At 39.5% G+C, this 12,600-nt stretch overlaps 1 protein-coding gene across 1 annotated transcript in view; it reads left to right on the forward strand.

Moving 5' to 3' along the window:
• The window catches only part of LOC109064309 (ceramide kinase-like), a 28,950-nt gene extending 26,640 nt beyond the window's left edge, over positions 1-2,310 (forward strand). The window contains exon 13 of the mRNA XM_042744695.1: positions 1,385-2,310. Within this exon, the coding sequence (XP_042600629.1) occupies positions 1,385-1,472 (88 nt within the window). The 3' untranslated portion in view covers positions 1,473-2,310. The remainder of the gene's footprint in view (positions 1-1,384) is intronic.
• Positions 2,311-12,600: the final 10,290 nt, after the last annotated feature.

The following is a 12,600-nucleotide window of genomic DNA, read 5'->3' on the forward strand; positions in this document are numbered from 1 at the left end:
TGGTAGCTTGAATGTAGCTTAACTACTTTTATTTTATGAGTAGTAGCTGGTCAAACTACAGTTTCAAATTAGCTTCAAATTAACACAGGATACTTCACTTGAGTGATAACATGCCCACTCTATTAAATTATGAAAAAATATAAATTTAAAACATGCATGTAGTGAAAAATGAAAACTTTTACACTGTCATGTTTCAAAAAGGAAAGAGTGTGCCATTATACACTAATTACTTCAAGCAAGTCATCATTGTCATTGTAATTAAGGGGTGTGGACATCACTGCCACTCACACTCAGACTTCCTCTTATATCTAGGAGATGTCACAGTCTCTTTTAAACCTTATATGAACACTTTTCATCTTCAGAAAATGTCCCTACGACACAAAATGAACAGGCTTCACTAAAGTGATTAGTGGAAGCTGTAGTTGAAATGTTGAGTTCTTTTGAGCATCAGATCGTATCATCTCAGCACTAGCATACTAAGCAGGGTAAATAAATGGACTTTTGCAGTCTGAGCCTGTGGAAAAGATGCTATTAAAATTAAAAAAACTCCCTCCATTGTGCCTGCAGAGGAGTTGTTCTCCCTGATACAGCATGACGGCTCGCCCGAACGAATCATTTCCTTCACGCCCCATTGTTCTGTGTCAACAATGCGTAGCAGTGAAATGCTCCTAATTTAATGGCCCTCTCACTGTTAAAGGCTCACCTCCTTTAATTAAAATAGAAGTCCATTCATTTATTCCATTTTCAGCTTCAGTAATTGTTTCTCGAATGAGTAAGCAAATAACCTGTTGAGATAATTGATGATGATACCACGGCCGAAAAAGGCAATCGCCTGGCACTGAACTCCCCTCAGAATATTGAGTGGAATTAGAGGAAATTAAAGAGCCCCGAACCTCCTAACAGCGCATGCATTTAACTACAAAACTTTTTATTCAACACGACGTAGCATTTATTGCTTACCAGCACTTGCTCGTACTTTGTTTTAGTCTAGGACTAACATATTAGTGGTGTTTGCTAAGGCAAGCATCTGTGTTACTGTTGCATATAGTTTGGGTTAGGAATTTGAGCAAACAACTATACTTAAATATTACCTTAAATATTAAATATTAAATATAAATGCATTTTTGCAACCTGTGCATACAGTTCCCTGCAGTTTCCAGCTAAAATGAACACCAGTGGCAGTAACATTTTTGCACCTCTCACTAGACATTTAAATTTGAAAGTGTCTTAAAAGAGAAAAAAAAAAAGTAACGTAATATCATTTTGCAGAAAAGTCACCACTGGCGTGTTTTTCCAGTAAGCCTGGGTTGGTTTTCTATAATGCTGTTCATTCCAGTGAAGTGGTTGCACTTTGTATGATTTTTTCTTTCTTTCTCTGTCTTAGGGTCCACAGCCAATTGATCAAGCTGTTTGCGAGAGGCATTGAAGAGCAGCCGGTGTTTGAGGACCTGTACGCTCACTGTGCAATATAGATCTCCACTCCACTTAAGAAACCTCCAGCTGGATCATGAAGAATTGAGATTCTTTGAATGGAAGAGTCACCTTCAGCTCAGCACAATATCATGCTGTTTCTTATGCTGTTTTACCCAGATAATCCTCGTGAAGATGCTTTGGAAACACACTGAGCTGGAGTCAATAGCATTTTCACAGCATTTAAATAGGCTGTATTAGTTTTGTGTAAGATAGGATTAGCTGTTTCAGCTAGGCATTAGTAGTGCCTTTTTTTTTTCTTTTTTTCATTTCAACACTTGAAGACCTTGAAGTTGCTGGTGATATCTCATGCTGTATGCGACGGCTTCCAGTTGTCAGCATTTGTCTTCCATCATGATCAAGCTGGTCTTGAGAGTAGCGTTAATTGAATCCCAAAGTCAAATTCCTGGAACTGTGAAAACTCTGGTATGTTTATGAATACATTCTTCTTGGTTGCACCTTTACTGTTTTTTTTTTTTTCTAGATATGAAGCATATGAGCTGGTCAGCTGATAAAGTTATTGGTATACCAAAAAAGTTTGTGGTTTATGTTGAACGCTTTGTTGGTCATTCAAAAATTAAAGTTCTGTGACCATTTACTAAAAAACTAAAAGTTCCAAATTGATTTAAAGTTGTTAATCACTGCCAGCAGTGTTATTGTTAAAGGGATAGTCCACCCCCCTAAATTTTTTTTTTTTTTTGTTATTTATTCACCCTCAAGTTTTATCAAATTTGTTTGAGTTAGATTCTTCTGTTGAACATAGAAGATATTTTGAAGAATATGCCACTGATCTCCATAGTGTAGAAAAAAAAAGTTAGCATAAAGTAATATGTCATACAGCCAGTGAAGCCTACATTAAATCAAATTTACACATGATCAGAACATCCTGTAATCTCTTTAAAGGAGACATATACTGCTATTATCCAAATGGCACACCCAATCAGCATAAATCCGGTTCCCAAAAAAAACACACCTCTTGACCAATTCTAATGTATCATTTACCTCTCTTACCACAGTTGGTTTTGTTTTCCAGACATTTCACGCATCAAAATGTAGCATTAGTGAGCTATATTACAAGCTTTGACCGCTACACAATGTCACTGCAGGGTCAGTGTATGTACGGCTGTTCATCTGACGGAATGTAAATGTAAATACTGTAACGCTCTTTTCTGCGTTGTCTTCCTTGGTTGCACCCCCAGAGAATATTTCCTCCCTTTATAATGAAAGTTGTGTTTGTGTTTCCTATGCTGATGTCTTATTTCTTCTGAAAGATCTTATTGTTCCTGCGGTATCAAAGGATGAAGGACTTTTTGATAGACAGAAGAATGTTGTGTATGTCAGCTGCTTTAATATGCAATTTTTAAAGTGTTTCCTTGAGCTATACTAGTGATTGAGGGCAAGAATTTCCCATGATGCATCTGTAGAGGCGACACAACATCTATAGCCATTACAGGGAACATTGTTCATGTCCTTTATAGACTGAAAGATTGTATGGAAGCTTATTTCTGCCACAGAAAAAAAACTGCTTTGGTGAATTATAATTATGACACAAGTTATAATGATCAGTTGGGTCATAATTGGGAAATACATTTATAAAATGCTAATAAAAACTGTCAATTAAAAATTACTAAAAGTAAAAACTGTCATAATAAATAAAAGTCATAATTATACAAAAAGTTCATTATTGAAAACTAATTTAAAAATAAAATAAAAATAATAAATTAAAGCTAGATAGAAATACTAAAAAATACAGATTAAAAATGACAAAAACATTATTTTTTTTTTTTTTAATTACTAAAACTTAAATCTTTTTATGGCTTTATCATAATTTTGACTTTTGGCATAATTTGTCATAGTCTTAGAATTTCAATTTTCCAAAGTGTTCTTATTTATTTTATTTTATTTATTTATTAATTGGAATTCCTTTTTATTTTTTTTTTTATTTTTTTTTTTGTGGTGGAAATGAGCTTTACACTATTGTTGTGTGTGTGAATATCTGGAAGAAATTCCCAAGTAACATTTCACCCTGAAATTATTATTATTATTTTTCATTGTATTGTGTATTTTTGCACTGCATTGTGACATTATTTTCATGACTGATAAGCACATTTTCTTTTAATTATTTTGCTAAAATATGTCCAGGATATTTCTTGACAGTTTTGATCAGAATTACCCATTTATACTAAGGGCCCTGGAAAAGATGTCCTCATATGCGACCAGGCAATTCAGATGTCTCAATGACCTCTGTTGTTTATGAATTATGAACTGTGGCTTGCTATTCTTGTGTGTGTAACAGTATTTGTGTTGTGTGTAGTATTAGTCTAACGTCAAAACTTGTGTATTTGACACCTATTCTACTGTTGTTGGTAGCCCACTTCAGACCTAATCAAACCCAGTACATGCTGTGTACGCACATGATGTGCTGCCACTTTGCCCTACTGATCCAAAGATAACAATCACAACCCATTTTAATTACTTGAATATGGCCATGGTTTTTGGTTTGCATCACCTTTGGGCTGCCCTGGCGGCGGCTGTTCATTTACGGCTCATGACAGGTGACTGTGTAATGTACTACAATGGTTGTCCTGTAATGTTTGTATGTTTTCAGCTGAAAGTTAAACTGAGTTCTCTCAGTAGGGTGTCACCTTATGGATTCAAGCACTTGTTAAGACTCAGTAATGACTGATAATTAAGTCATCTTGCTGGATTCAAGATGTTAGGACTTGTAAGACCTGATTTTTATTTTGATGTGTTGAATGCAAAGCAAAGAAAATCCATAAATAAAGTTCATTGAACAATTGTTTGTGTTCTGAGTGGTCAGTTTTGGCAGATTCATTTAAGTATAGGTGTAAGTGTGAAAATCACTAAAACTGTCATGACCATTGCCAAAATCGTATTTAACTGCAAAATAAAATTAGATTAATGAAAAATATTGGGGGAGCGTAGACTATTTTTATGACAATTAAGTAGATATTCTCATTACTACAAAGCACATTTGTAATGTAGTTGCTGAAATCTGAAATCTTGGAATCCAATTTATTGGATTCTCATGTAAAGGAGGACAATAAATGGAAAATAAAATAAATGCCTGGAAGACAGAATTATAGAAATTAGGTAATTTTAATTAGTGGTGCTGAACTGGTTTTACTTTTGGGTGATCCAAAGGAGTACCAAACTTGTTCGTTGTACAAAACTAAACAAAAATCAAACGTTTAAATTTATCAACAACCATGAAGCTCATAAGCCTAACAATGTGCAAAACTGAGAGCTATTTCTGTTGTATTTCAATTGTGTTTCATATTGGCAGTCAATTTGTAGTTTTAGTAATTTAGTTCAAAACACATTGTACTTGGCACAAACCATGTTTATCAGTGTTCATAGGTTTCTAGGATGAGGGCATGCAACCTGTCCATGTTCAAATCCACCTAATTTGACTAACTTGTACCAAGCGACAGATGAATCTCTGCCAAAATGCCAAAGATTACCATAAAATAAAATGTTGTTTGCATTGAGGATTGTTTTCCCTGCTGTCCAAAACCCTTTCAGATCACACCTGTGCCCAATTTCCCTAGCCCTGACCTAAACTCAGCATTGTTTGAGCATTATATATGTTGCATTCAAGTCTTCCTGGAAATTTTGTATTTACAAGTTGAGAAACCATAATTACAACATCAGGTGCATCCAAGTCATTTTGGTCAGAGCAAGATGGTAATGTATCTTTTCTACAAAAGATTCAGCAAAATTGTTTAACTCTATTTCAACAAATGATGCAACAAGTGTATTTTTGCTTTTTTTATGAAAGTATTGTGAATTCAATCATCATATGCATAGTTGTACAATACTAAAAAATGTTGAACATGCAACAATAATAACAATTTCAACAAATCTTCCATCCATACAGACATTACATCTATTCTGTCCCCCACATTTTTTTCACTAGGTATGTTTCCATCCACATTTTTTAAAGCATATTTTGGGAAATTGCATAGAAATACACTAGACTATTAAAAAAAGTGCATAAAAAAAACTTATGCTTCAGTTGAGGAGTATAATTATTTGTTTATCTGATAAGACATTTGCATAGACTATATTGGAAACACATTTACGAATAAATCAATCTATGCACAACAAAAAAACTATGACTTTGACTCAGCGGTTGATGTGATTGGATAATTGAACTAACTAGAAGACTAATTTCATTGCACAGCGTGTCAAATGTTGGTTTGATTATTCTGAAATGCCTGAGCCAAAGTCTGTATCAAAATGATTTGGTTTAATTTCTGTTAATCACGTTCTTCCGGGTTTGAAGAGTGATGAACTCCAAAAAGATGTTATTCTGATTCTGTGGTGGTCAGGAGAGTTTCCTCCCAGATGGAAAGTGATGAGAGAAGAGCGCAGAGAGACATCAGCTGAGATCCGAGGATCTTTGGTGAATGGAAAGACAAGGCCGCAGCTTGGCACAAACTAAGGGGTCCTTCGAAGACTCTACCTCAGCATCCTCACCTTCTCAGAATCTTAAAGAACCTTAACTGAAGGCAGGTCACTGATGTCTGCTGGTTGTCTGCATGCTGCCAAATTGGTTTGTGATTGTAGCTCTACGTAGCTTCACTTTTTCTGTTGAATCTCTTACTATCACTCTCTGTTGTCTAAAGTGATAAAATATAAACTTAATTCCCACCATATATCTGATATTATCTATCACACTAATCTGACTAATCTTACCAATCACTTTAAATTTAAAATCGTGAGTGCAGCACACGTACAGCGCGTTAGCCGTTTAGCTTGTCATTCACGTTTCTATTCGTGTCTATTACTGTTTTATTTTTTCTCTTGTCCCGTTTCTTTTCTCTCTTGTGCCATTTTTCACAAGTTCATCAAACAATAGTGGTAAGTCAGAATCATTCTTCAATCACAGTGAGTAATGGCTTCTTCTCCTGCTATTGTTGTTTGCACCGCGTGCCACATGTATAGTTTAGCTCTTTCTGTCAGCAACGAGGGATTCACATGTGATAAATGCAGGGAAATAGTTAGGCTGACAGAGAAGGTTTCAGAATTAGTGACACAAATCCAAACTTTAATTGAGGACAGTAAGAATGTGAGGGCTGTAGATAAGACTTTGGATGCGACTAGCTCAGGGAGTCCTGTACATTGTTCAGTTCCGGTTAGGTAATGTAAATTCAGTAAGATTGTTATTCACAGCGCCGCTAATGATGTTCGACTTTGCCAGTCAGAGATCACTAAAAATAACATTAAAGGTGTGTGAACTTGAAAGTACGATGTCAGACACTGTAATATGCTCTGGTCCCCTTCCTGCTTACTGTGGTGATGAGATACCCAGCAGACTGTCATCACTTAGTGGCTGGATGTCTAAGTGGTGCCCGCAGAATAACATAGGTTTCATAGACAATTGGACAAGTTTTTGGGACTGACCTGACCTGTTGAAAAGAGATGGACTTCATCCCTCCTGGGGTGGTGCCACATGTCTCACTAGAAATATGGCACATAGTTTTAGAGTTTGCACTTGACTAACTGGGGCCCAAGCAAGGAAGCAGACAGACTGGCTAAACCGACCGTCTGCTAGCCACCTCATGCCACAGAAGTCAGTTAATACTCAGCACATAGAGACTTTTCCACCTAGATATCACACTATAGAGACTGTTTCTGTTCCCCAAACTAGATAATACAAAAAACGTCCAAACCAATTTTTGAGTAACAATTGAATTGAAGTTCAACAAATAAAAAACAGATATAATACGGATAAACAAATGATAAAGTTTGGCTTATTTAATATCAGGTCCCTTTCTACGAAAGCACTTTTTGTAAATAATATGATCACTGATCATAACCTAGATGTGCTCTGTTTGACAGAAACCTGGCTAAAACAAGAAAATTGCATTATTTAAATGAGTCACAGAGCCCTCACCCAATAGACATACTGGGTGCCAGGATGTCTGCGAAGACACCAGGCCCCTGGTTACCATGGCAACCAGGACCCCTCAGCCAGATCAGAAAAACTGTTACGACCTAGAAGTATGTAGAGAGAATCTTCCTCCTACTCAGTTCTCTCTAAAACAGACACACAACACCCATAAAAATGGACTCTTCTCTAATTAATTAATAGGAAAATATATATTTTTTTTTGAATGAACACACATATACTTCACGTCATTGTGTATGTTGTTACTGTTCTTGTATATTGTCTTTTGTATTGTATACTGTTTTGTGCATGCTTATGATAGAACCACTCGTTCATGTAATCTTACCTATATGTAATCTTACCATGTTTAGTATCTATGAATTCATTTTCTGGTGATCTAAACAAAAGTGTATATTATATGTTGGTACATAGGCAATATATTAGTGTTCTAAGAATCTTTAGTAAATTTGCATCAACACCCAATCGAGTTCCATATGCGAGCTAGAACGCTTCTGCAACCCTTAAGTTTGCACCAGGCTTTGGCCTTGTCTTTACATTCACCAACTATCCTTGGATCTCAGCTGACGTCTCTCTTAGCTCTTCATCATCTTCATCTGGGAGAAAACTCTCCCGACCACCACAGAGTCAGAATAACATCTTTTTGGAGTTCATCACTCTTCAAACCCGGAAGAAGTTGATCACGACTCCTAAACCACCGAACATCCAAACCATCAAGACTTTCATCCATTCATTTCATACATTCATTCGTTTCAGGCAAAGGCAATACAAGTATAGTACATTTAACTAAATGAAACAGAGGTTTAGTATAAACTATAGACCTCGTTATAAACGGCGCTGATGGTTTTACTCGGGTGGTTATTATTAGGCATTATTAGGCTACTGTAAGAAGGCTGTTTTCTGTGGCCACAAAAATATCCTTTCTTAGAGTTTATATGAAATTATGCTAAATGTTCGCTGGACAAACATTAGTTGATGGAAATTTAATTCTGCTACAGTTACTACTGGCAGCTCATATAAATAATTACAATTAATTGTAATTATTTATATATATTTCCCTTTTGAGCTAATTTACTACACAAGTGTTTATGATAAATCTCCTGTGATGTTTGTACTGGCTACTGTATACAGGCCACCAGGGCACCATACAGAATTTATTAAAGAATTTGCTGATTTTCTATCTGAGTTAGTACTGGCTTCAGATAAAGTTTTAATTGTTGATGATTTTAATATCCATGTTGATAATGAAAAAAAATGCATTGGGATCAGCATTCATAGACATTTTAAACTCTATTGGGGTTAGACAACACATGTCAGGACCTACTCATTGTCGAAAGCATAATCTAGATTTAATACTGTCACATGGAATTGATGTTGATGGTGTTGAAATTATGCAGCCAAGTGATGATATTTCAGATCATTATCTAGTCTTGTGCAAACTTCATATAGCTAAAACTGTCAATTCCAATCATTGTTACAAGTATGGTAGAACCATCACTTGTACCACAAAAGACTGCTTTGTAAGTAATATTCCTGATTTATCTCAATTCGCATATCCAATAGCTCAGAACAAGCTGATGATGTAACAGACACTATGGACTCTTTCTTTTCAAGCATTTTAGATACGATTGCTCCTTTACACTTAAAGAAGATTAAGGAAAACAGTCTGACACTGTAGTATAATGAGCACACTCGCACCCTAAAGAGAGCAGCCTGGAAAATGGAGCGCAACTGAAGGAAATCAAAACTAGAGGTATTTCGTATCGCTTGGCAGGAAAGTACGCTATCCTACAGAAAAGCATTAAAAACTGCTAGATCTTATTATTTTTCGTCTCTTTTGAAAACAAACATAACCCCAGGTATTTATTCAATAAAGTGGCTAAATTAACAAAAATAAAGCATCAACAGGTGTTGACATTTCCAAACAGCACAGCAGTAATGACTTTACGAATGTCTCAGTCACGTATGTAACCCTCGTTTCCTGAAGGAGGGAATGGAGACATCATGTCAGTGACCGACGAATTGGGATCTTGCTTAGAGGGACCAATCTACTTGGTCAGCTGCCGCTGATCACAGCGTGAGCATAAAAAGGCAGCAGGTGCAACGCATACCAGGTTTTCACTGAGGAGCCGAGCCAGTGACCCGGCCTCTCAGTGGTAGTACAGCCAAGGTGGTACAGGTAACAGACAAAGAGCTGGTCTGAGGTCCTAAAGCTTTATGTCCGGTCTACGTAGCATCTCAAGGCTCGGACGGGACAGAGCAAAACTAGGGAGAGACCCAAGAGGGTATGGAGAGGGGCCGGGAAGATTTAACCTTCTCGCCCCCCAAAGAACCTGATGACCAGGTCATGCTTCCCTATTGATTTCCCTTCCATGGGGTCATGGTTGGCAGTAATTGCAGCGACATAGACTTTAAGGGTAGAGGGAGACAGCCTTCGCTCTAACCCTTGCTGCAAAAAGGAAAGCACAACCCTGATCGGGCATCGCCGGGGGTCTTCTCAATAAAAACAGGTTCCACTTCAGGGCATAAGCATGTCTTGTACACGGTGCTCTAGCTGAAGTGATGGTATTAACTACCTCTTGGGGTAGGTCACCAAGAACCTTCGCGTCCCGTCCAGGGACAAGACATGAAGTTTCCAGAGGTCTGGACGCGGGTACCAAAGGGTGCCCCATCTCTGAGTCAGTAGATCCTTCCTCAGAGGAATCTGCCAGGGAGGGGCTGTCAAGAGGAGCATCAGTTCGGGGAACCAGGTATGAGTGGGCCAATATGGCGCCCCAAGCAGGACCTGCTCCTCATCCTTCCTGACCTTGCACAGTGTCTGTGCGAGAAGGCTCAATGGGGGAGACGCATACTTGTGCAGGTCCCGTGGCCTGTGTGCTGCCAGCTGAACAACTGGCAGTGCGAGGTTTCTGGAGAGGCAAACAGGTCAACCGAAGCGGCTCGGAAACATCTCCAAATCAGCTGGACCGTCTGGGGATGGAGTCGTTACTCTCCCGGGACCGTAGCTCGAGACAGCTCGTCAGCCGTACCGTTAAGCAGGCCCGGAATGTGAATGGCATGTAGCGACCTCAGAACCTTCCGACTCCAAAGGAGTAGGTGGCGGGCAAGTTGCAACATGCGACGGGAGTGCAGACTACCTTGTCGGTTTATGCACACAACAGTCAGCTGTGTTGTCCATTCGGACCAGCACGTACTTGCCTCATAAGCGCCCTTTGAGACGGTTCAAGGCAAGGCGCACTGCTAACAACTCTAGGCAATTGATATGCCAGTGCAGATGGGGGCCCGTCCAAACCCCCTACGCTGCGTGCCCATTGTACGTGGGCCCCCAACCGGTGGTGGAGGCATCCGTGTAAACCACAGCATGTCAGGAGACCTGGAATGTAAGATCTAACCACTGGGTGAAGGTTTGTTGACAGGCCGGTGTTACTTGGACCCGGTGAGTGCCGTGTTTCCACCCCCACCTCGGGACCCTGCCATGAAGCCAGTGCTGAAGCGGTCTCATATGCAATAGCCCATGGAGTTTAAGTGCAGCTGCAGCTGTCATATGCCCCAGGAGCCTCTGAAATAGTTTCAGTGGGACCGTTGTCCTGCCCTTGAATGAATTCAAGCAGCTCAGCACCAACCGCGCATGTTCCTCTTTGAGACATGCTGTCTGTTCGACCGAATCCAACTCCAAACCGAGAAAAGAGATCCTCTGCATCGGGGAGAGTTTGTTCTTTTCCCAGTTGACCCGAAAACCCAACAGGCTGAGGTGCCGGAACACCAGGTGTCTTGTGAGCAGAAAGAGGAACACTTACCTGGTTCCTCAGGTTGACAAAGGGGGCATGAGTAGGGCCTTTGTTGACGCTCTTGAACTGCCCGCTGCTGCCTGCTGGCAATGGAGGAGGATGAGTGTGGTCTGGTGTTGGTTCGTCCATGACTCTCCATGCCCTCCTGGGACCCAGGGACAGAGAAAACCTCTCTCATTTTTCAAATTCTCCACCCGGCCCTCCTCCGGGGGAGGGAGAGGTGCCTTCACCATCCCCCAAAGATCAGCTTCCTCCCTCTCTGGGTCGCCCGTCCCTGGGCCTGTCACTCTTCCGTTCATCGCCAGGTTTGATGGGGTCCAGGATGGGTGGGGCTTCCTGCCTATGTAACATATGGACTAGATCATGATAACACATTCATTCAAATATTTAGAAAGATTTTTAATCTACTGACTGACCTCATGTAAATCACAGCTTAGAGCCAATGAGTCTGCATCAAACTGTGCCATTGACACCTTTAGGGGCCTGTTTGAGCATCACCAGGAACACCTCTACATTCCTAGCTCGGACTCATAAGCTTCAAAGAGATCTTAATCAGTTTCAATGGCCAAAGCATGCAGAGGAAAAGACCTCTCCATGCCGCTCACACACACACACACACACACACACACACACAAACCTTCTTGCATTTAACTCAGGATATAAGCCATTCTAAATGTATACGATATATACCTGTGTGTTTGTATGTTTCCCAGCTCATATTAGCATAGTTATGATTCTCTGGTCGTGTTAGTTGACCTCTAAGTGCCTATATTCAAGCATAAGAATGTATATTTTTGTTTCTATCTGTCTTGCATATCTTTCTTGGTACCTTATTAAACCTCTCGGTTTGCCTTAGCTAAATATCTCTACTATGTGAGCCTAAAATGCATCATACTATTTGTACCATAGTTTGGGTTACCAGATAACCAGTTAAACACTCCATTAATAAATTATGCAAATCAGGTGTAATTGAGACAAAGAAACACTTTCCCGCTGATACTATATGCCTTGTTATTGGTCAATCCAACCAAAAGGGGTGTTACTGGGAAACCAGATAAAACCTCTTCCACACCCAAAAGGTTTCTCTCTTAACTCTTCTCTTAACTCGCGGTTCCCTGGAGACACCCATCACATTGGCCACCTTGCGACTCCCCTTCTCTTCTTCCCTTTCAGTCAACCCATGGATGGGGGATTCAACAGGTCCAATCTTGCACCTGGACAGTTTACAGAACAATGCAGTAAACCGCTTGTTAACTATTTGCGCTTCTAGGCTTTGATTTAATTAAGGTGATGAGCTTGCTCTCTCACTCTTTAGTTTATGAGTAAAATCTGCCAGACTCCCCACTCTCTTGTGCGTGAGCACTCGCTCGCTCTCTCACTCTCTGCAGTGCGCTCTCTCTCTCTTTC

The sequence above is a fragment of the Cyprinus carpio genome, chromosome A4, assembly GCF_018340385.1.
Source record: "Cyprinus carpio isolate SPL01 chromosome A4, ASM1834038v1, whole genome shotgun sequence".
Lineage (NCBI taxonomy): Eukaryota > Metazoa > Chordata > Actinopteri > Cypriniformes > Cyprinidae > Cyprinus > Cyprinus carpio.